At 35.7% G+C, this 26,438-nt stretch overlaps 1 protein-coding gene across 2 annotated transcripts in view; it reads left to right on the forward strand.

Moving 5' to 3' along the window:
• Positions 1-26,438, forward strand: part of tmem108 (transmembrane protein 108) — a 57,748-nt gene that overhangs the window by 14,782 nt on the left and 16,528 nt on the right. For both annotated transcript variants that reach the window (XM_079602587.1, XM_079602586.1), the window contains exon 2: positions 23,643-23,726. In XM_079602587.1, the coding sequence (XP_079458713.1) occupies positions 23,687-23,726 (40 nt within the window). In that variant the 5' untranslated portion in view covers positions 23,643-23,686. The remainder of the gene's footprint in view (positions 1-23,642; positions 23,727-26,438) is intronic.

Genomic DNA, 26,438 nt, shown 5'->3' on the forward strand with positions numbered 1-26,438 from the left:
TTAACCAGCAAGGATTGCTACAAACAAAACTGAAAGTTATTCTTTCGAAAAGAGTGCACTGACTGAACCTTTATCTGTTAATTAGAATCCCTGAGCTGCAGCTTTGAGGAAGTTTCAGTTAATTACTGAATCTGTTTTTTAATTTAACTTCATTTGACTTCAATTTTGAAATTAACTAATTTGCTTTGCATTCAACAATGTCTTCTGCTGCTGGAACCTCAATTTAATTTAGTCAAGAAATGTCTCACTACTTCTTTGCAGCCACTCACAAACCTATTCCTTCTGGCTATTGTTCAAATATTCTCATTCATGTTAATCATTGCAGAATATAATATTTGTGGGGGGAACACGTGGACTGCCTGATACATGTGTTGGGTTTGGTCTTTAGACATCACAATTTAATAATATAACATTCAAACGTTTGGGGGCAGTAGGATTAATTCAAATTTTAAATTGATATTTTATTATTCATAAAGATTCATTAAATGTGTAAAGAGTGACAGTATGTAACAGTGTTACAAAATATTTATATATTTTTATATATATATAGTTTTTCTATTCATCAAATAATCCTGAAAAAAGTAGGCCTATTACACTTTCCACAGAAATATTAAGCAGCACAACTGTTTTCAACAGTGATAATAATAAGAAATGTTTCTTGAGCACCAAATTAGCACATTATAATGATTTCTAAAGGATCATGTGACAATGAATGAAGGCTGGAGTAATGATGCTGAAAATTCAGCTTCGCCATCACAGGAATAAATAAATTGTAAAATATTAAATGTTATTAAATGCTATTTTAAATTGTAATAATATTTCACAATATTTATGTTTTAATGTATTTTTGATCAAAACCTCCAAAAATATTTTGTACAAATGATCCTTTAGAATAACCAGCTTTGCTCATTTATGTCTGACCCTCAAAAACAATTTAAACCCCTTTCTAAATACTCTGTTATAGCCGACTAAATAACACTAAGAACAGTTGCAAAGCTGAAACTCCACACGGATCCGACCCTAGCTTTAATCATCCCTCTAACAACAACTATTCATAAACTTCTCAGTGACAGAAGCAGAGTTATCAGTCTCTCTCTATAGACATACACTCAGTAATAAGCACTGATATGAATCACATGTGCCCTTTTATTACGTCATGTGGGAGTAAATTTCACCCCAACCCCAGAGGACCTGATTCAGCAGCTGCTGTGGCTGTAGTGTCCAGTGCTGTTATCTAATAAAGTTGCCCAGCCAGCTCTACATTGAAATGTCATGGCCATAATGTATCTACAACTGTTTGTACAGGGAAAGGTCATGACTGGCGTCAAGGACAGTGACACGCACTCATATATTGCGATGTTTTACAGTATTGAATTTGCTTTGGGTTACATGAAGATAGAATTATAGATGATTAGAGCAAAATGCATTTGGCTTTCTAAACTTTCGACAGTTTTCTCCTCTACGTTACTCTTTTACATTTCTCTGTCCTGTTTGTTTTATCGATCCTCAGTGGTTATTCCTCAGTCCCCCCCCCCCCCCCCCCCCCCCCTCTTTTTCAGCACATTCTTCTGCAGCTGCGTCCTTCGTCTCCTTAGCGTAGAGTGTTAGGAAGCCCCTCACAATGCACGAAATACACTACAATACATCCTTCCTTCTGCAGCCTCCGTTCCTGCCATTGTCAGCGTGTCAAGAGTGTGCGTCAAAAGGTAAAATTAGCAAGCTGTAATGATGGCAGCCTTTCCTGCAATACACTTGCTTGGACCTTCTCCGTCTGTTCTTGAGTGATATTGCTCTGAAGATTCAGGAGAAGTATTTGTTGGCAAATTGGGTAACACTTTATCTTACAGTGTCATTGTTTTACATTTACTAGTAATAACAGTAAATGATGCATTGGAAGCCCTGCCCCTTTAGTAAGTGCATGTTGTGAATTAGTATTACATACTTATTTGTGTAATTTTTTGTAAAATCAATAATACTTTAAAACTCTTTATAACTTTTCTCTTCATGAGATTAGTAGCAATGACGGATTTGTGGATTGCTCTTTTGAGGGTACGTTTACAATTTCAAAAAATTATTTCGCGTGAACTTGCATATAGACGACACAAGAGTCAAAAATGATCCCCGTTCACACAGATCCGTGAAAATTATTAAAAATGCTGTATTATGCTGCCAGGCCAGTAGTTGGCGATGTCACTTTGTAAAGAAACACTACACGCCTATAGACTGAACACGTAATACGCATAACGTCACAGTTTTCGCAAGTTCGCATTTTTGTAGTTTATAAGACGATAACAGTATCGTTTTCAAAAACTTGGACTTTGAATCCCATTTTCAGTTTGCATGTTCAGGCCCCCAAAACGTTGTTGTCTTGTAAATAAATGGCCAAAACGCATAGAATTTTTCCGTTTTCAGTTGAAAATTGTGTCGTGTAAATGCCCCCCGAGTTAGATTTTTTTCACAACTGGGAATTAAAAGTCTATAAAACTAGTTTTATGGTGCTTTTGTGCCCTTTATGAGGCTGGTCATCTTCCGTCCCCATTCGTTGAAATTTTGTGGACTAGAGCAACCTGTTCAATATTCAAAATGTCTTCTTTTATAGAAAGAACATTGTTTAGGTTTGATATTTGAGAGTGAGTAAATGATGACAAATTTGTATTTTTGTGTGGACTATTTCTTTCAGATCTTTTGCGTTTTGTATTCATAACAGATTAAAAACCAGTCAGCAACTTACTTGGATCAGTAGAGGTTTTCTTTACACATTCTTTCTAGTCATGTTACCTCACGATTGGTGGCCTCTTCACAGCTCGGGTGAATTATTTTTCTCCACTACATCCACTAAACACCTGGCATGGGTACAGTAAACTATTATAAGCTGTCAAGCCCCAACAACGTATTAAATACACACATATTTGAACATTTATTTTAATGTAATTGTATCAAAGCTGATATTACTGTATTTCTAGTTCTTAAATAGTTTGAGAATGTGAAATAATGTAGAAATGACACATTTTCCTGTTATCGAAACAACAACAAAAAACATGTACATTCGAATTTGAACTAACTTCGTGAATCGTGACCGTTAAAAATGCATGTTCTTTATAGTATGTATATGAGTAGTATGAATAAAATTTGGACATAGTACATCCGCCATGTTTTTACTGTCACATGACCTCAGCATCAGTTGCGTCGCGTGACTTTCATTCATAAATCCTCTCCCTTGGCCTCATGGGATTGTAAAGTGTCCATCGAATGCACACTTCAGAATCTTGCCGTAAGTAGTAGGTTATCCGGGTACTTTTCCCCTACTGTTTTTCGAATACTATGAATTCCGTACACTTGTACACTCTGTGACTGTTTTTCACAGACTATTAAGTAAGTATTCGATTTCGGACACCGCAATGGATCCATTTTGTCATTCTGAACGTTACCATAAAAACCAATGATAAAAATGTGAATAGTTCTTCCCTTAATTATAATTCAAACAAGTTGAGACACATTATTTGGTGTCTCTTATTAGCTGATTGTATTTATTAATTCATTCTTTTTTCTTTTTTTTTTACGGTATAAAGTGGGCCAATTTTATTTAATCCAACATACAATTATGTTTCAGCTGATATTCTGTTTTTGTTCCATGGCTAAAGAGATTATGTAAGTAAATATTGGATAAAGATTATATTAAGTCATTAGTAAAAGAAGCCAAATTATAAAACACAGCTAAGTTCAGGAAAGGAAATATCTCTCACTGGGTTGGAAACCAATGGTGGACACTATTTCTTAAAGCCATAGAAATGTAGTTGCCAGTGTTCAAATGATTCCTTCTTAATTGTTCTCATCCAGAAACGGACAAATTTTTTCTTCTCTTCAGTTTCTTTAATAGTCCGAAATCGGCTCCTGGACTAACATATTTCAGCCCGCAGGGGACAAGATATCATTGATAATCTGCTGCATATATTTATATGCCCTAAGAGCAACACCAAATGCTTTCAGTTTTTCTATTTATGGCTCATTATCATAAAATGTGAATCATTCATAAGAGGGGGTAAACTCGCATAATCAGATTCACCCTTGGGATTTTAACCCTTTAAATGTCCGTTATTGGGTTGGGCTTGTAAACGACAACAGGTCATCAAGGGTTTATTGCAATCTTCAGGACCAATTAACCTTTTGACAGAGGACAGCAATACCAGACACATGCTTTCCCTGGAGACATTTATGATCAGACATTTGTCTAGTAAACAGTAATGTTCAGCCAAATGCTTACTTCAGCTTTTCCACAAGACTAAAAATCTATGTATTTCATTTTATACATAATCAGGTAAAATAAGTGGATTTAATTAAAGGGTGCTAATTGCAATTTTAAGTACATTTTTGAGTGGTCTAGTTCATGTAAATCTCACCACAACAGGGGATGGTTGCCAGGTTATTGCTATGTGGTTGATAAGGTTTTCTGAGTGGGTCTTAACACAATAAGTTGTTGCTAGTGTGTTCTGGGTGGTTTCTATGGTGTTATAGGTTTGAAGGTGGTTGCTAGTAGGGGTTGAACGACTTCAGATTTTAAGTCGACATTTATGTGATTAAAGTCGAGTCAACTTAGACTAGTCTCTGATGATGTCCTCAATGAACAAATAAGCCTGAACCTCGAGCTGAGACTCGAACGCGGGTTGCCTTGTGCACAGCTATGGCATATGACACAGTGCTGCCCACATATTTCTCCTGCATGACAGCTTATTTTTATCAGTTCTTTTGTCTTTTGGTTGTTAAACTTTTCATATATTTCGCTACTAAATGTTTCTAAGTACGCGCGATCTGCACGTGATATGCGAGCTGTCTGTATGTGTTTGTTACAATGCAGCAGTGCATTAGTTTAGAACGGCGATTAACTTGTGTACAATAAGCTGTTGAAAAAGTGCATTTACCCGATGAGCATCCAAATGGTATAATCAAACATATCTTGTGGAGAGCTCTCGAAGTATGCATTTATTTGTAATTTTAACTGTTGAAAACTGAGTGTAAAAGTGTACTTCACAGATTTATTATCCTGTTGCGCGGCTTGCGCCATCTATAGGCCATGATCAGCGACTAGTCAATGTCGGGGTTAAAGCGTCATGTCGACTATTTTTAATATGTCGGGCCTTTAAGTCGACTAGTCTGTGAAACCCCTCGTTGCTAGGGTGTTCCAGGTGGTTGCTTGGTGTTATTGGTTTCTAGGTAGTTGCGAGGGTGTTTCCTGTGTTTTCTAGGTAGTAGTTACAGGGTGGGTAGGTACCCAGAATGGGTTGTTTGCGTGTTCTGGTTGGTTACTAGGTGGTTATGTGATGTTCTGGGTGGTTTCTAGGTGGTTGTTATAGGGTATTCTCGGTTGTTGCTAGGGTGTTTTGGGTGGTTTCTAGGTGGTTGCTCGGGTGTTAACTGGCCCAAGTCAATCTAATATTTCCTATTCTGTTCTTAGACATGGCTTGGATCTACAGGGTCTTTTCACGTATTTGAAGCTTGAATATTATATATTTTTAATGATGTATAGTTTGTCAAGGTAATTGCAGTAGAAAGAGGGTGGCTTACCGTGGTAAATCATAATAATAAACCAAAAAATGCTAACTAAACATCCCTGGCATTGTGTTTGTATATATTTGACTATCTGGCAGGTAGAAGTACGCTCAGAGGGATGTTTCTCTGTGTTGCTGTGTTGCTTGCTGCGACGTGGGAGGACTAATATGTTGACAGCTCCCCTGCTGTTAGCTTCAGAGTGCTGTGTCAGGCCACCACACCAGACATCACCACGCTGTTTATCTCCATTTACCCAGAATGCCATGGAACCTAGCTTCTGTGTGTATCTGGGGCTGCAAGTACATCTGCTTTGGTCTAACAGCCAATTGCGACTGAGCTAAGGCCAGATGCTGAACTATTATTGGATGAACCTCCTCGCTGAATTGTGCCTCACACTTCTAGGGACGCTGGTGCTGATTTTCAATTTGGATTTAGTTCTGTGTTTGCTCAGCTCAATTAGACGGTGTAATTGTAAAATATATCCGTACGGTACAACACAAGGAATGGCATAGGCAGCAGAGTATGTGTTTAAGTTTGTGATAGAAAGACCTCCAGTTCTTTAATGTTGTCTCTGACCTTTGGTGTGAATCACAATTACAACTGAGGCTGTCAATTTAACACATGCATTTAGTGTAATTCATAATTAATGCAAATAATCATGCCCCATTTGGTGTAAATTATGCAATAAGTGAAATTACATTTTTGAGAGTTCAAATTGAACACCCACCTCCTACTCAGGCAACTTAACCAAAAACAAGAGCATAAAATGAGTAAGGAGCCATTCACACTGTTACGTAGGTGTCATTGATGATGTTGAAAACACTTTACACTTTATGCCATAGCTGATTTTATCCCAAGTTACCACTTTATGAAATCTCGTTGCACGGATGTATATTTGATGCACAGGAAGCATCTCCAATTGTTGAATAATAATTTAATTTAGTTAGACATTACATTTTCACTACAACTTATTTATTTGTTTGTTTTTGAGTGTTGATTGCGATTGTGTCATGTTTACATTCATTCATTCACTCACTCACTCACTCACTCAACTCTCTCACTCACTCACTCATTCATTCGTTACCATATTGTAATATGACCTTATTGTAAAGTGTTTTCCAAACATTAATATATGCAATTAACTTTTATGTTCAGCCAAATGTTAACAATTAAATTGTCCTTGAATTGAAACCAAAGAGCTATGAAAGATGTTAGACAGTCAATCAGTCGGACTGACATAAACAGTAAATGCTGTCTAGCAGACAGTGCCAATTCCCATAGGGATCCTGCTAGACAGAGGAAAAAGTGGGCAAAGTGTGACAGCCGTCTTTGTTGTGAAAGGCTGTCTGCACTGCACTGAATTTCAGTCTGCAAGGAAGTCTTATTTAATCTAATCTACTGTACCACCTCAGTAGACCATCAATTTTATCTGTATCTATTATGTATGTAATTTGTGCCTATAGTTTTGACCGTGTTGTTCATATTGACTCATGATTAATACTTATATATTGTTTTGCACAAATCGTTTAAAATCTAACGTTAGAATCTTTTGAGATCACAACTTTCACGATGGTCTCAGAGGGAATATCTTATGTTATGTTTTATTCCAGTATCATCATCATAGTGTAGGTTGTGTGTCATTTATTACTCTTCATTCTTCAGATAAGGTATAAAGCTGAGGATTTTGATAAAGGATTTTGAGTATTTTCAAAATATAAGGGCAACAGCAATTCAAGAGGGTGTGCTAAATAAGCACTACAAAAACATCATGTTGGAAGTGAGAAAGTTTTTAAAAAACTGTTCTGAGAAGCTTTGAGAGCGCACATAAAGTCCCAAGAGGCGATTTATGGATACTTAATTCAGCAGATATCAACAAAAAATGCCTCAGGCATCAGGCCAGTGAGCAATATTTGTGGCTCTACCATGGGCCAAAAAATAAAAATAAAAATTCCTTAAAATTCTTATAAAGCCCAAAATGGATATACAGTGCTAAGCATAAGTGAATACACCCATGCTAAAGTTGACTAAAAAGAGGAATACAAAATAAAAAGTATCTTTTGGAAATTTATCTTAATGCCTTAATTAAAAAAAAAAAAAGAGACCCACATCATCACACACGCTTCACCATACCTAGAGATTGGCATGATGTACTTTCCATAAAATCATCTCTCAATGCAAATCAAACCAGCTATTAGGCTAACTGAAATAAAACCATGCCAATCTCTAGGGTATGGTGAAGTGTATGTGATGATGTGGGGCTATTTTAATTTCAAAGGCCAAGGCAACTTTATCAGGATGCATAGTATCCAGGATCCATGAAATAACTGGCATTTAAAAATAAAAATCTGCCTGCCTTTATGGGAATTTAACATAGGGGTGTACTGACTTTTGCACCCTGTATTTTAAGGAAGAACATGTATTTATTTACGATACATTATTCATTCACAAAGAAAATTGGTGTCCTTAAAGGTTGGCTTTTTCCTCATTTTGTTAATTAAGGCATTAAGATCTATTTCCAAAAGATGATTTTTTTTTATTCCTCTTTTTAGTCAACTTACTATGGGTGTATTCACTTATGCTTACGCTTAGCACTGTATATATTTATATATCCAGCCACCAATGTCAAATGCAAACAAGACACAGAACATGTGCTGATTTAACAAACACCACAAACAGGTCAAAGGCCTTCATTAGTGTTAGTGAGCTTTAGTTACAGTACTCAATAATCAATGTGACGCATTGGTTAAGCATGCCATTCAGGGCCACAACTAGCAGATAAATGTGTGTAGCGTTAAGAAAGAACAAAGACATTTGCTTTTCTGTTCCAACCCCTTCTTTCTTACCCAAAAAATCCTAAAAGCACAAGATGTGCTTATAGTGATGAAGGCCTGTAGACATGTTCTTGGATAAACATATTTTGAATAGAATTTAGTCCTAACCCCATTCCTACCCCTAAACCTAATCCTACCCATATATTTCCCTAATCAGATGGAAATGATAGGTGAATAACACTGATGTTGAAGCACTTAACCCTGGTTGTAAGCCTAAACTTGACAGAAACTGTAAACTTGTCCCTCAAATCTGATTGAGTGATTGATTGATTGGTTGGTTGATTGATTGATTGATTGGTTGATTGATTGGTTGATTGGTTGATTGATTGGTTGATTGATTGATTGATTGATTGATTGATTGATTGATTGATTGATTGATTGATTGATTGATTGATTGATTGATTGATTGATTGATTGATTGATTGATTGATTGGAATGTTGTTCCAGGATCAACAACGATGTGTATCCAGGAACATGTTGTACTTTGTGAAATCTATGTTCTATGTAGGCGTTTTAAGGGCGAGTTGTAAGGGTAGCGCCACGGGGGAGTACTGGCTCGACAGTGGAAACGGAGCTTGATCTTGGCCTTGCGGCTCGAGGTACGAGGCTATTGGCCCCACCCGGCACGTTGCTAGCCCTGGTGCTCTCTCTCTCTCTCTCTCTCTCTCTCTCTCTCTCTCTCTCTCTCTCTCTCTCTCTCTCTCTCTCTCTCTCTCTCTCTCTCTCTCATGCTGCACATTTATGTTTTAACAACTTATAAGTCTAATTTGTAACCAATTCAAGTATAACCATACCCAAATATTGTCATTAAACCCTTTCAATTATCAATTATGTGCTAAGTAGTTTTGATTCAGCATTAAAGTGCTATCTATTACAATACAATATAGTCAGACCATAGCAATGCTCTCCCACATATTTTGCTAATTCTAACTCCGCTTATTTCCGTCGTTGGTAAGTAGCAGTGGGTGGTAATAATAGACAAGAAATATACGGTTTTACGCCATCATGCTGACAATGTTTCTTTAGGCATTCTGCAGTCCTGCAGCCTGAACCACTGTAGGGAAACCACCCTTACATGTGTAAGAACAAATATCAGTGGTATAATGGGTTGTAGATTATATATTCATAATTCAGTGTATAATAATAGTAGAATACATTACATGTTGAACCTTTTTTGATAGAACACTGGCTAATTTCCTTGTCTTGGATTGCAGCTTCTGGGCTTGGGATGCATTTGTTCTGTTTAAATGTGGTCATAAACATACTACAAATTGGAATTGATCTATTGAGTTCTCTGCGCCCAAAACACTGACCACAGATCAATCTCAGTAGAGCTAAACAAGACAGAATCTACACAGCCTTATGGATTTCTTAGTTTATATATCTTGATCTTTTACACGTTCTGGTCTTAACTATATTCTTTTACCCAGAAGAAGATGTGATTTCTCAGAGGTTGCTCATGAAGTTCTCAGATAAGTTATAGAAGCAAAAAAAGACTATTTAGAGCTAAACAATTATTGTACAGCAATAATCTCAAACAGTGTTTGAGAAACACAAGCTGATGACTAAATTGTTGCTCTCCATGTTATTGTTTAGGAGAAACTGAAATATTAAAGTGCTCTCATTTGTGATGTTTCTTTCCTTTGAGTTCTTTCTCTTTTCAGCATACTAATTAGTATTTGAATAGTTGCATCTTGGGTATTTAAATGAGATTCTGCAAGTTTTGACACAGAGGACTGGAAAACCGCTCTGCATTGTAAACAATCTTCCTCTGTCCCACTTGGGGTGGTTGGTTCATCTTTCCAAACCATCCCTTTATCTTATCTTCCTTTATTATACTTGTTTATTTTTAATGTGCCCATGGGCTCTTTAGAGGCTTCTATAAGAAACCCCTTTAGCGATTAAAGTAGATAATGAATAACACCACTGTTAGCCACACTGTAGATTTGACAAGAAGTCTCTCATATGATCCAAAGGGACTTTCCATACAGTCTGTATTTATTGGTGGTATTTTTATATAATAATTTAAGTATTATGCCTAGAAGGATGAAAAGGATAAATGGATGGTGCAAAATCTTTTGGCACTGTAACACATTCAGATGACTACTACATTTAGCCTTTTTCTTTCTTAAAGTCGGCATGAAATCAAAATTGACCCTATTTACTTTGTTAGCGGATATTACTAGTCTTGTGGTGAACAATTAATCCGTGCAAATTAATACACGGGAAAAAATTGTTTGCCGAAGTTATCTTTAATCAAAGTCTGAAAAGTTACTTCCAGGTCTGGAATGGTTATTTTTCTGATGACGTAGGCTTGACGACTTGGGTTGGTTAATCGCTAAACCACTCCCCTCAAACCGTTACTCTGCTATGGGCGAGAGATGGAGAGGAGGAGCGCTAAAGTAAAACCCTGCCCTCTGTTCAATATTCCGTTTCACTCGGAAATGCGTCACAACACTTGAGAAAAGTCGTTTGCAACTTCCGGTTCACGCGGACTTTAAAGGGATGGTTCACTAAAAAATGAAATATTCTGTCATAATTTACTCACCCTAATGTTGCACCAAACCCATAAGGCTTTCGTTCACCTTCGAAAAAGCAAATCAAGATATTTGACTGAAATCTGAAAAATTTCTGTCCCTCCATTGACAGTCCACACAACTACCAATTTTTTACCATTTCAAAAAGCTCATGAAGAGATAAACCGAATCCATATGAATAGAGCGATTTTGTCCAAAAATTGGTTTAGTCAGAAATCTTTTCAGATTTCATTAAAAATATCTTAATTTGTGTTTCGAAGATGGATAAAATTCTTGGGTTTGGAACTATGAGGGTGAACATGGATGAACTATCCCCTTAAGGTGCAGTCACATTAGCAAAATTTCAATTTTGTGGGCAAAAGATCCTTTGTCTGTTGTCTTTTGTATAGAGATGTATGAAGCACAGCTCACGCATAAGTCACTTTCAAACCATGCAGCTTTCTGTTGGTCAACAGTGAATTTCCATGACCAACTTTAACCTGTTTAAATTTGCATTGAGGAGATCCTTCGCCCTCACATGACATTCCTGATCATGTGGATTCCTATTGAAATGACTGGATTTTAGCTGTGAAAATTTGAATAACAGTACATTTACTGTATATTTTGCATTTGACTGCACTTTTAGCCATGAATAATGAGCCTGAAAAGCATGTATGTGCCCAGTTATGTTGATAATCTGTGCACCCTCTGTACACGCATTACACACAATTATAGTCCTATATGCATGGCCGCTCATGGCGAAAGAGGGAGGAAGTATGTCATTTCCCCTCATTTCTTGTACCTTTACTCCTACATTACTCCAGACTACTAAACCCTTTACCTATGATCTCAGTTGAGGAATGTGCAGAATGTGTTAGTATGTTCATTGTGTTTATATTTTAATCTTGGTGGTTTCCCATCGGTTCTGCTTTATAGTTTTTTCCCAGTACTGAGCCAAAAGCAACTACGGTCTCTGAAATTAATTTGATGGTCACTTGGTGGCACTTTTGTGACTGTTTCCTTTTAATCAGATATTAAAATAATTGATATTGACAATTGATATAAATATATTTAAACTAGATGTATTCATGTTAAATTAAAAATGAAATAAAATTATTTATAATAGTACATGAATAAATATATAAAACAAATATAATAATATTTGGTACTTGTTCTTAAAGGTTTGACTGTACATGAATTGCTCCAAGATAATTCATTTAAAAAATCAACTTGGCACTCAACATAAAAAAAAGTAAAATTGTATCATCAACCAATAATAGGTTTGTCAATGGCTCGTACCTAAAGAGCAGGGTGGCTGATGTAATATAGAAATTTATATGATAAGATTTAATGATAGAAAATTATGCACTTTTTTTTTTTTTTTTTTAATCTTTCCTACAGTTACAGCAACTTGTGCAGCAAGACAATGCGAAATGTCAGTCCAAAGTTAACATATGCTAACTCGAATAGGTTTAGATGTTGGATATGATAGGTGGCACGTATGAGAATTCACCAAATAGCCGTGTTAATATCCAGACTCTGTTTCACAGTTGCCCTGTCAGTTATAGCCACGCACCAGCTCATCTTGTAAAAGGCAGCACAGAGTAGGTGACAGTCTGTCAGTGTGTATCCTCTCACACTGTCAGCCTCTCACTGAATATGTTTATGGCTACATCCACCAAGTCTCTCTACAGCGAAAAAAAATCCCAACAAATGCTGAAATAAGTTTGTTCAAAGACTATATATATATAGAAAGACGGTTGAATACAAGCTCGCAGAGTTATCAGAGAGAGATTCACTGGAAGATTGAGTTGACATTTTAATAAAAAATAATAATTTAAAGATTAATTAATTTAATTAACACAAGCATAACAGTTTCTGCAATTAAATGAATGGGTTCTGCCATTCTGCAATCAAATGTTATGTAAAATAAATATGTTACATAACATTTGCTAAAATACTTATGAATAAATTATTTTGAAATTAAATTCTATTAAAATAAACTATTTTAAATAATTATTTGAACTTGATATAAAATAAATGAGTAAAATAAACAGATCTATACTTCAAATAGCAACTTCTTGATTCAATCCTTTTTTTTTTTCTTTTTTTTTTACAAATAAAGATGCTGTTAAAAAACATGAATAAAAAGAAGTAAACAACAATTAAATACGCAACAGTACACTCAGTAATCTGGTAAATCTGTATGGATTGGGAATAATTTTTTCAAAGACCAGGCCATGCTAATTTTGAATACAGTCCACAGTAAATATGACATAAATATAACATAAACAAGGATTCAAAGTTGCTTTCTTGTGCGTGTCCAGATATTCGTATCCAATTCACACGGCTCGGATCCTTCGCATGGGTGAACCGTCACACACAGAACACACATTTTATAAAGAATAACGTTACGCACACAACAAGAACTAACAGCTGGATTTCCAGAAGTTTGCAAGATTTTAGGCATTGAATGTTTCTTAAGGCCAATTCACACCACAGACAAACAAACAAACAAGTTGGCAGTTTGATTTAGAATTTTATGAAAAATAACTGTCATGTTCACACTGCCCCAACAGACACTGACTAACGCTGATTGAACATGTTCAGTCGGGTGAAAACAAACACCAACCAACGCCAACAGACGCCGAAAGGGGTAACACACTGATCTGACAAAACCCCAAAAATGTGTTTGTTGGCATCTGTCTGTGCAGTGTGAATTGGCCTTTAGATATTCAAAGACTTGCTGAATGCAGACAATGAATGAAGTATAGCATTTGCCTTTCAATGACTAGTCAAAACTTTTAAACAAATAATTAATGACGGAAAATGGGAGCTCAAGTGTGTCTGCGCTGGGTTCTCAGCATTGTCAAAATAAAGGTCCCACCAACAACACAAGAAAAACTTGTTAGCCAATAGCGATAATTAAAAATCCCAAATATTGATTGGCCTTGGTGATATATCGGTGGACCTCTAGTCAAATTTTTTTTTTTAAATAACTGTTGTTATGATTGGCTAACCTCTGCATATTTTCAATAATATGAGCTCTATAAAGCAAAAAATAAGGAATTTTCTGTTACACTTTATGTTAAGGTGTCTATGTTACAGTGTGAAATAACAATTAACTACATGTAGCCTACTTACTGGGTTAGGTTTTGGTTTAGGGTTATTTTCATGTAATTATGCATAATTTACAGTTACTACTACAGTATTTACATGTAACACGTGTAACAAGGACACGTATAACAAAGTGTTACCGAATTTTAAACATTTTTTTATTGGCTATTCTTTATATAAGTGTAGTATATTGTAAGTGAATGGTTCGCTATTGTAGACTCATTCGACCCATTTCCCTCTTAGTGAAGCGTCTGAGCTGATTCACCCACACAGTATCAAACCCACGAGTTCTCTGAGAATGACTTTTGTGTTAATCTTTGATGGCACATCCATCATCTACACACACACTCATTCATACACCTACACATGTACCTTTTTATGTGCCATGCTTCGTGACACACAGCTCAAACCCTCCATTTCTGAGCAGTTTCTAATGCCTCCATTCTAATGCCTTGAATTTTAGATGCTAATTATTTACCCAAGAGCTCTCAACTTGCTAATAATAGCAGATTTAATATTCCAGTGACCTAGGCTAGATGGTTAGTTGTTTACATTTGTTGTGTTGATGTCTGAACACAGCTATGTGTATTGCTTAGCTGTCCGTTTTAGTTTTAGGGACGCACCAATATACATTTTTTGGGTGATACTGATGCATGTTATGGACGACAATTATTCTATTATCCTTTATACATTTGTCTAAATGAAAGAATAATTGCACACTAAAGACTAAAATGAATAATTCAAATGTTAATGAATTTAGGCATCACAACATGTACCGTAAACATTTTTTATTATTATTTAAATTAATTTCATTTTTGTTATTTTGTTCTAAAAGATTAACCTTGAGCATACAATTAAATATCCAATACTGGGCTGATAATTAAAAATACAAAAAATATTGACAGATAATTGATAAGGTAATTTGTGCATCTCTAATTTTACTGTTTTAACGGGTTAGTTCACCCAAAAATTAAACTTCTGTCAGTAATTACTCACCTTCATGTTGTTCCAACCCCGTAAGACTTTCGTACATCTTCGGAACACAAAGATACATTTGATTAAATCTGAGAGCTGTCTCACTCCTCCATTGGCTTTTATTGTAATTTAAACTTGTCGGCCCAGAAAGTTAGTAAAGACATCGTTAAAATAGTCCAAGTGACTACAGTGGCTCAACCTTAAGTTTATCAAGCGACAGGAAAACTTTTTGTGCTTTATTCAAGCACAAAAACTTTATTCAACTACTCATTTTCTTCTGTCTTGGCCTCTGAGTGAGTTCACGTGCAACAGCGCAGCACTTCTGGGTTGTACGTCAGAACGTAGGCTCACTATTGGCCAGCATCACACACATGACCAGAGTCGGCCAATAGTGAGCCTACGTTCTGACGTTCAACCCAGAAGCGCTGCGCTGTTACACGACGTGAACTCACTCAGAGGGCGAGTTCACTCACACAATTTTTGGGTGAACTAACCCTTTAAGTCTGTTTTGAACTGTTAAAAGTATCATAACTTAAAGCTGTTTGTGCACTTATGCCAGTAGAGATTTTTTTTTTTTCATTTGTAAAATATTTACTTCACTAAATTATTCAAAAGATAAAAAGCATTATTTAAATAATATATCAAACTTGTTTAATAAAACATTTTTAAATACATTTTCATTTAATAAAAAAAAACCTCACAATGATCAAAGACCTTCATGTGCATTAAAAAAAAAAAAAGTTTTGCAAGCTACGATAAATACTTTTTTTTTTTTCAGTTAAATCTCTGGCAAAAAATAACTATTGCAATATATTGTGATATAAAATAATCATCATTATCACACACATGTGTGACATTGTGATATAAAATAATCACCAGCATCACACAAATGACCAGAGTCGGCCAATAGTGAGCCTACGTTCTGACTTTCAACCCAGAAGCGCTGCGCTGTTACACGACGTGAACTCACTCGGGGGGCGAGTTCACTCACACAATTTTTGGGTGAACTAACCCTTTAAGTCTGTTTTGAACTGTTAAAAGTATCATAACTTAAAGCATGACAGAATGACGTTAGCAGGCGTGAGGTAAATCAAATCAACTTTTATTTATATACCACAATAAAAGCAACAGTATGTTTGTGCACTTATGCCAGTAGAGAAAGTATCATTACAAAAAAAAAATTTTCATTTGTAAAATATTTACTTCACTAAATTATTCAAAAGATAAAAAGCATTATTTAAATAATATATCAAACTTGTTTAATAAAACATTTTTAAATACATTTTCATTTAATAAAAAAAACCTCACAATGATCAAAGACCTTCATGTGCATAAAAAAAAAAAAAAGTTTTGCAAGCTACGATAAATACTTTTTTTTTTCAGTTAAATCTCTGGCAAAAATAACTATTGCAATATATTGTGATATAAAATAATACATTTTGTAATACCGCCCCCATCCAGCTTGATTGAAAGTTTTTCAAAAGTGAACCGACATTGTTAAGACAACATCTTTTACGATTCATTTAGCGCTTAATCACTGAGCTAAATGCGCTGTTGTGCTGTGTGTCTTATGAAGGGACATCATTTTAAGAGGCCCTTTGGCTTTTTTTTGGTGTTAGAGACTCTGACGGGTTTCGTCGCCTTCCTCGTGGGAGACGTGAAAGGCATGCTGGGAAGGTAATGCACTTTTAATGGGCTGGTGCAGAGCCCTGCAGCTGTGACGGCCCGTGTCTGATTGATTACACGTCTCCCGGGGGCCGGCCGAGTGACGCAGCAGCTGCAATTCATCGCTGAAGAACCAGTCGTGATTCAGCAGAACCCCGCACTGGTATCCACGCAGTGCTGCTCGTAGCCTTGTGATTCATTTTTACATAGATTAATTTTTAATCTCGGGACATGGAACATGGCGCTTTTATTGAATACTGAATACTGATGATGCAGAAGATGATTTTCTGATCATTTGTGGTTTCATATATGCTCATGAAACATCAAATCCTGTGGAGACAATCAGATGTGGATTTAATTATTATAGGGTTAATATGACAATATTATAAGATTATATATGTGTATACACATAGGTTTGGGGCAAGTAAGATTCATTAAGTTATATAAAAAGTGACAGTAAAGACATGTATAATGTTACAAAAACTGTTTTCATAATTGATTATAATAAGAAATGTACCAAATCAGCATATTAGAATGATCATGTGACACTGAAGACTGGAAATTCAGTTTTGCATCACAGGAATAAATTGGATTTTAAAATATATGAACATATAAAACTGTTTATTTAATTTGTTATAATATTTTATAGGGGTGTAGCAATATTGTGTCACAATATATCGCAATACAAAAATGCAAGTATCATGGATAGTGACTATGTATTGTGTATAGTTCACCCAAAATTAAAGAAAAAGTTCAAGTTTTCAGAGTTTTAGTGTCAGTACTACATTAAACTACAATATAATATATAATAATGCAATGGGGGGTTATTTGAGGGTCCTGATAATCCCAAATGTCTTATGTTACCAGTAAAAAGTGCTCTACATTATTTTAAATATCTAGTCGGTGACAGAGTGTAAGCATATTCATCTAAAATAATTCAGTATTTTCAGATTTTTATTCTGTTATTTTTATCGTTACCCCCTTAATATTTTACAATATTACTGGTTTTACTGTATTTATGAATGCAGCCTTGGTGAGCCTTATTTAAAAAACCTTATTGACCTCAATTTTTTTAATAGTATGTATATATTAGTCAGTGTTTTTGCACTAAAACAGCCATTATTCTATTTAATTACCATTTACTACTTGTTAGCTGCTGTTGTATATTTAATTGTTTGAAAATTAAAATGCTCATTTTCACTATTTTTACATTTAAATGATCTTTGCCGGCATCTAACACTCATTTAATGCTACTCTGCTAATAATTTAATAAAACTGCTAAATGTAACATTGTGCAAAAAAATTTTTTTAAATGTCCATTTTTCATACTTCACATTGTGTTCTTAAGGCTAAAATTTTGAGGCCCTGAAAACGCAAACTTTTGAAAACTGGATTCAAGATGCAAGTTTTTGAAAACTATACCGTTATTATTTCTGAGTAAACTAAAAACCCGAATTTGTGAAAACCTCATGCGTATTACGTGTTCAGTCTATTGGCACATAGTGTTTCTTTACAAAGTGACATCGCCAACCACTGGCCTGGCAGCATAATACAGCGTTTTTAATCGTTTTTGCTGATCCGTGTGACCACACACGTCTACAAGATGTCTGTTAAAGATCACTTCATCTGGAAAGCCTCTGCTGTTTACTAACATCTTATAGACGTCTTTAAGATGTCAGTTTTACATACATCCTAAATCATAAACATCTTAAAGACATTTTCTAAACGTCTATTTGACATCAGGAAACGTCCTATAGATGTATTGCAGAGGAGCAAACACTCTAAAATACGTCTTCCAGATGTAAACACGCTCATCAAATAGACGTCTCTGAGATGTACGTGTGCTATCAGGGCGGGGATTTGACAATGTTGTCGTCTTTACCTGAATAACGCAAAGGAAAAACTTTTCCGTTTTTAGTACATCGTTCTTATGTAAACGTACCCTCAAGTCAAGTCCCCTTTATTTATATAGCGCTTTTTACAATACAGATTGTATCAAAGCAGCTTCACAGTGATAACATGAAAATAATACAACAAAGTTTGTTTTTAGAAGAAAATTGCGTCATTTTTCAAAATTGTCTCAAACACACATGCTAATCACCATCAGAGAAACATCAAAACTAACACACCAAAGGACTACCGTAATTCTCCCTCGTCAGACCTGCTTCTAACCCTCTTGGGATACGTTAAACCCCATTCCCAAAATGTTAACTTTTTCCTTTTAAAAGTGTCAGATTTAACAGAATATTTTGAAGCAGATTTTGCTCAGTTCGATTAGCTAGACGCATTAGCATTCCCATACGTGGGTAAAGTAGGCTATGTTTTGGGCTAAACTGGTATATTTAGCCTTTATTCACTATTTCAAATTAAGTTTCAAGCAGGTTCTAATATAAATCTTTTCTTTAACAGAAAAAAAACAATATGTGGTATTGCACTGCAGAAAAATATTTTCATGATTTGTCATCACAACTTTTTATCTTTTGTCAAATCAACTTAGATAATGTGGTTCAGATAACATAATATTTTGAGTGTATGTTAATTAAACCAATCTCCGTCATTGTATTAACTCAAATTTTAAATTTCAACAAACTCAAAATTTTAAGGCAACCCAGGTAACTTATTTTTTACGTTAAACCAACAATAACTTTTTACAGTGTAGTGCACATAATATGCAAATAGCATTTTCAGGAGCTCAGATAAAACTGGATTGCTCCTCTTTCTTCTCTTAAAGCAGCAACACATGTCAAACAATCTTATCTTAGACTTACAAGACCTTGTTAGCTTCTGCAGAAGCCCAGAGGAAATGATGTCATGTAATACATAGTGAATGTGAGAGTGGTCCAGGTTTAATTGGATTAATGAGTCCTTGTAAACGAATTAGTGAGTGAGTGCAGTCAATATTCCAAGTCAATCACCTTGACTATAGTGAACAAGATACCATGAGAGACTCACTCTGACCTCACAGACAATAAGCACATAATTGAGTTTGCAAATGCTCTCATGACTTCATGTACTGTGTTGTGTAAATTAGTCAACATGAAATCAAACTCAGCCCTCTTTATTTTCTCAATTATGTCATACACGCAATTCACTGGTGCATGTTATTATAAAGAAAATTATTTATTGGACATGTAATAACTTTTTTGTCCCTAAAACAACTTTTTTTTTACTGTTGCAAAGGCAAGGAAATATAATATTAACTTCTTTCAATATCTAATTTTCCAGATTCAATTAAATCAACATCGATAAGAATTAATTTTGTGTAAATGCTGGATCATGTCATTTGTAGCAAATTATGTTTATTTATACCTGGAAAATTTACATTTATGCATTTGGCAGATACTTGTATCCAAAGTGACTTACGTTGCATTTGTTTCATCAAATGCAATGTAATGCAAGTTTCATCAGTCCTGGTAATTGAACATGGGACGTTGGTTTTACTCGTGCCATGCTCCACTGTTCTACTGGTGTCGGTTACATTGATGCCATAAGTTGGCATGAAGCGATGCATTTTTGTTACTCATATTTTTGTTTCGATTAATCAATGCATGGAATATTCCACTTATAGTATGTTTCACCTCGCCACGTTGAGTTATGAAAAAAAGTTTACGTATGTTCAAGTGTTCGTGTTTCCAATAAGTTTGGGTTTTAGTTTTTCCCAATTGACTTTGGGATCAGTGAATTAATTTTTTCTCATGGTTTCTCAATATAATTAATAAAAGTATAGAATAGCATAGTTCTATTAGGGGCACATTGTTACAACATTCCCCAACTGCACAACTGCAGATTTAAACCTGGCTAGTGTCTTCTGCTACTTAGCAAAGCATTAAATAACTATCTAAACTGTTAAATACCAGATATAAGATTAAAATAATATCAGATTTGTCTCGTTTTAAATAAACACAAAAAACAGATGAAAAATCAACTTAAGAAATTAAATTTTGCTATAGTTAAATAAACGTTCAATGATATCTTCCAAATATTTTAAAAATTTTGGCGCAATTATTTCTCTATAGGCTATAGTGTTGATATGGCAACTACTAAATACACTAAGTTTCGTCATACTGGTATGTTTTAGTTTTAAACCATGTGTGTTACAACTAGCCCAGCGTTAGTTTGTGCCCCGTTATCCCCGCTCACCATTATTTTTGCAACAAATGCGGTTTCACAAACCTCTATTTAAGCTTCAAACCTGATGAGTAACCCTGAAGCAGACGTGCCAATTTCTCCGCCTTTGGGAGTCTAACTGTGAAATACAGACAAACATAAAGGCCGAAGCTTTCTTATTCCTGTCGCCAGCGATCTGAGGGGATCCATTGACAGCTTTTATTTCATGACACCATCGCAGCTGACCTTGGCTCATCTCTAAAGCCCTCGTCCTTCCAGACAGACAATTTAGAGGTGCTGTCTCAAAACTGACCCGGGACGTCTGCAAACCGTCATCATTAACGTAAACCAAACATCACCTTGGGAAAGGGCTGTTTTTTCAGTCTGTTGGCTCAAGGGCTCAAAACACACGTGGCTAATATCTCCATGTCAAGTTTGATTTTCTCTGTATTGTTCTCACAGTTGTGACGAGATTTGAATATCATTTTCAGTTCAGGTTGCCATGGTGACTGAAGCAGGGTCTCTGTATGTGCCAGTTGCCATGCAGTGGTTTGTTAGAAAAGAAGTACAAATGCCACGCTCTCTAAAAAATGACAGCGAGTTGTACCTCGTTTTGTGGCCTCTCAATTTGTTGTGTATTTGTAGTTTTTACTCTACTGACCTCGCCTCTGTTGTCTGAGAAAATGTGCTTGCGTCTATTGACCTCCTGCATGGCGCAGGTGGGCATGACTCACAAATGGACTTTCTTCCTACACAAACTCACACACACGTTTGATTTGACTGAAAATGTGTTGTGAATCACAGACGTTCTCACAGGTGCCGTGATGACGCTGCAGTGACTACTGCACACACACATAAAAGCGTTGTGTTCATTGATTGAGACATCATGATCTGTATTGATTGAGAAGTCAGAAAGCTCAGCGGTTGAATTTTCTCGACTGGCTGTGTTGAACAATAATGAGATGAAGATTACGGGAACAGGTTTATAACCTCTCGCCTGTTGAACAGGCTGCACATATAATGAACCAAATGGAAATTATTTGCAAAAAATATTCATTAACCGATTGTTGAAATCAAGTCTTATAATAGATAATAATTGAATTACATTGAGAAGTGAGGCAGTTGGATATGAGAAATAATAAGGTGCGTGTGTGTGTGTGTGTGTGTGAGAGTGAGAGTGAGAGAGAGAGAGAGAGAGAGAGAGAGAGAGAGAGAGAGAGAGAGATTGTAACACTCTTTTCCATCATTTGATCATAATTTAATGAATAACTGCTGCCATGATCTGTAGAAAATGTACACAAATATCTCATAAATAAGATTCCAGCAATAGCAGTTTTTTGTGTGTGTGTGAATAAGGCATATTCTTTAAAGAGCATATTTAAAGGGATAATTCACCCAAAATGTTTAACTATAATAATAATAATAATATAATAATAATAAATATAATAATAATAAAAATAATATAATATCATAATTTTCTCACCCTGTATGAATTTTTGTTAGCACTTTATTTTGCAGTCCTGTTCCTCATGTACATAATATGTACTTATTATAGTTATTACAATAACTGGGTAATAATAACTAGGTTGTAACCCTGAATCTACACCTAAACTTAACCGTTACCCATGTTTTTACATTATATTATTCAGCACTTTCGAAAACTGTAAGTACATGTAAGTGCACATACTGTCAAATAAAGTGCACCTGAATTTTTTTCTTCTGCTGAACACAAAAGAGATTTTGAACAATGTCGGAAGAGAAACAGTTGACGAGCCCTATTGACTTCCATAGTATGAAAAAAAAATCCTATGGAAGTCAATGGTGCCCATAAACTGATTGGTCACCCACATTCTTTTGTTGAACTGTCCCTTTAAGTATATTCTTTTAGCTTATATTTTTCCATAATAAGTAGGCTACTCACAGGACAGTCCAAGTATGCTAAAGCACATTGTTATTTTACCACACAGAAAGGTGTCAACTGTTTAAAGAATTCAACCATTTTTTTTTTTTTTTTGGAAAACATATTAGCCATCTTTCAAAATCCTGTGAATCTATTTGAGCCTTGTATTAGGCAGATGTGTTGTATGAGCGCTGTTTTCCTTACTTTGTGTATACATTTAGATTTACTTATAGCTTCAAAATCAGTGCTGTCTGGTTAAATAGCATTGATCAAAAGCTATTTAGATGTGGTTTGGTTTCTACTTGAGAAAAGGCTCGATTTGATCCAATGCTTATGAAAGACAGACAGCTCTTAATGAAAAGATTATGAAAAGGGATCAATGATGCGCTGTATCATGGTCAATGTGGTTGTGTTGGCGAGACGTTTAGATTAGCATGTGATTCAGACTTCCTCTCACCCAAGGGGGCTCAAATCTCATTTCAGATACTTTATCGACTCAATGTCTTGTGCGGTGGGATGAGGTTCAGTCGCAGCACCCCAAGGACAAGATGAGACAATTTTGACACCTTGACAATCACACACACAAAGGCACACACACACATTCATAGACGCTTATCTCTTGAGAGAAAATGTGTCCGTGTCCATTTGCATTTAGCACTGTGACAGTTTCCTGAGACCGAAAGTGTCGGCTCATGTCAAATGCCTGAACACTGGGGAATAACTCTGGAATTTTAATGACAGGTCAAATAAATTTCAGCTTGTGCAAGTTATTATTTTTCAGACGCTCTTTTGTCATTCATTGGTTGATAAAAAAGATGCTCATCACATATTTGGTTGATCTAATGTTGCTCTTTTGGGCTGGTCGCCTCACAACCCTTTTTAATGATAGCAAAGTTCATTATGTTCTTGAAGTTCATTAAAAGTTCAGGAATGCACTGGCATGATAATCAGATTATGATTAATTCCCGTCTATCCTTTGTCCTGCAGAGAACCATGAGCACTGTGGAGGAGGAGCCGGACCACATGATACCATGAAGAGAAGCCTGCAGGTCCTGCCCCACCAGCTGCTGAGTAAGTCTCGCGTTAATAAAGCCTTTTAATACTGATAAGCCATTTATAGTGTTTTTAAAAACTCTGTTCCTTCATGGTGGTTGATAAAGGATCCTAATGTCCCAGCAACTACTGTATGTGGAATCCTCATATGATACACATATATAGGATTAATTTCAAAATATATTTATTGACATTTTGTGCAGATACAACAACTTGTATATAAAAATGTGGTAAACCACAGTTCAGCATCCCCCCCACCCCCCACATTTCATCCACCCATAGCATCCCAAGGACAACCACCCAGTAATAGTTAAATAATACAATAAATGTCTGAGAGGGAAAAAAAGTTAATCCTCTTCTGCAGTTTCAAGTGACAGATTAATGGTATTAATATAATTTAAAGGGGTCATGAACTGGCTTTAAAATATATATATATATATTGATGTCTGAGGTCAACTTATGACGTTCGCTTGGTTTTTACATTCAAAAATATCAAAATGAATAAGTAATAGGCTATTTTCTACCCTGGTTTTGAGCCTAGCTCCTGAAACGCTCGGTTTTTATGGGCGTGTCGCATTGAAGACTTGTATGTAAACGCCCACTGCTATGATTGGATAACAGTTTTGCATATTATAATGAGTTTCATGTAATGCATGAATCGGTGGGCAGGGCTAAACAGGCAGTGTTGAAGTAGGCGTTGATCTTCTTCTGTGGAGGCGGTGTTTGATACCCTTTGACGTCATAGATCCCCACTTTGAAAAACCTGTCGTTCGCTGTGCCTGGTGTCAATAAAAGCTTTTATTGGACTAACAATGAAGTTTTCAGTTCAGCACCTTACAGGATATTCTTATAGTACGATGACCTCTTATATGTCAAAAGCTCCAGGAAAATTTGATTTCTCAGTTCATCACCCCTAGGCTAACATGTTTTATGCAAGGTTTTTAGAGTTCCTTTTAAAGAGAAACTGATTTGTTCCAGCTTTAAACACACGAGAATTTCTTTTATCCAGGGGATGCATGTTTCCACTTAAAGAGAATAAGCCTCCTGGCCAATGGTGTGGTGAAAGCAACAACCTCTTGGATGTATGAGGACAAATTAGGCTTTAAATGAATTTCAAACCGAGCTCTAGAAGGGTTTGGAGTGACTAATATATTCAAGTTTTTTTCAAAAGTGTCAAATATTTTAAACCAAAAATAAGTGTTGCAAGTGTTGCTTCTGTCTGGGTGTATTTTGGCTAGTCTGGCATTGGTGTATAATTGTATATACTTATATATACTTCTAACATTACTTTTTTTTTAACACAGTATTTATACATGAGTGGTCTTTATCAATTCCGTAGATCGGTCAGCAGAAAACAATCTTGCTCATTAAACCATTTTAAAATCCCATCAGCACATCCCATCTATGTTATCTTAGTCTGTTATTTTGGCTCTTGACTCAGAACACTTGCAGAATATTAGTATTGGTGACACGCGCTTGATATCAGTCTGGCTGAGATCCAACACGAAAGTGTGAAATGTATCGGGAACACGAGGTCGGACAGAGAAGACTTTCTCTCTGTAAAACAACTTTAAAAAGAGATTTCATCACAGAGAATTCTGTTAGACTCCATGCTCACAGAGATCCAACATGAGTGTTAACAAAAGGTCTGATATCATTCGAAAAGTTTCAATGAAACATACTTTTCAGGCTCAGGTGTGTTTTAGCCATTCGTTCAAAGTGATCTCAATAGAGTTTGTCTATAGGGAAAAAGTGTTTTCAGTGCTTGGAGAGATTCAGCTCATTTTTATGTTTGAATTCAGAGTGTTTCTGAGCGCTGTCGGATCTGAGACTGTAGGGACACTGATGGTGGTTCTGGTGCTCTGCAGGCTTTGAAATCTCCATATATGTGAACTGTTCGTACATCTGCACACATACACCAAAATGTACATTATACAGGTAATGTATCGGCAGCATCTAAAACATGAGAATCTTGAATATGAAGAACTTTAGAAGCATACAAATGTTTAGAATAATTTTAGATTAACATAATAATAGTATTGAATAAATTATTCAATAGATTAAATATTGTCAAAACTATAACATTTAAAGCATTTACCTAATTTGACATGCTTGATCAGTATTCAACATCCACTTTAGATATATATTATACACTTACAAGCAAAAAAATTCTGTCATGAAACTCTAGATTGCACAGGCTGAGGTCCAATCACATCATTCTCTATAGGGCACAGCTGATTGGTTCCTGCCGTATCAGTAGCCAATGAGCTCACTGCTCAACCTTCAAATACTTGGTCAGCATTTGCGAGTACAGTTCTAGGAGCATTACCTCCTAGACATTATTAAATGTCCCGTGACATTATTAAACCCCCCGTGTGTGGGTTAAAAAGCCGGCTTCACCAACTTTTTAAATAAAAATAAACCCCTTTTGTGATTTATTTTCACACAAAATCTGTTGTTCCATAAATGTTCAATACAAAGATTTTTTTTTTCTGCAATAACACTATGGGAATAGTGAAAAGCAATTTTTTTTCTTAAGGTGTGCCTTCTTTGTCTCACTGTCAGTTTGTTTGTGTCTTCCATGTCTATCTGTTCATCTACACGCTCATCTGTAGAGATGGCACCATTTTTTTAAAGTAAACTAAATTTAGCGGATGGCTTTCTCATGCGGTTATGGCGTGATTGCTGTTCTCCCTGAAGTGCAGATGGTATCGTGGGGCTATTTGAATA

Source organism: Phoxinus phoxinus (assembly GCF_949152265.1).
Source record: "Phoxinus phoxinus genome assembly, chromosome: 24".
NCBI lineage: Eukaryota > Metazoa > Chordata > Actinopteri > Cypriniformes > Leuciscidae > Phoxinus > Phoxinus phoxinus.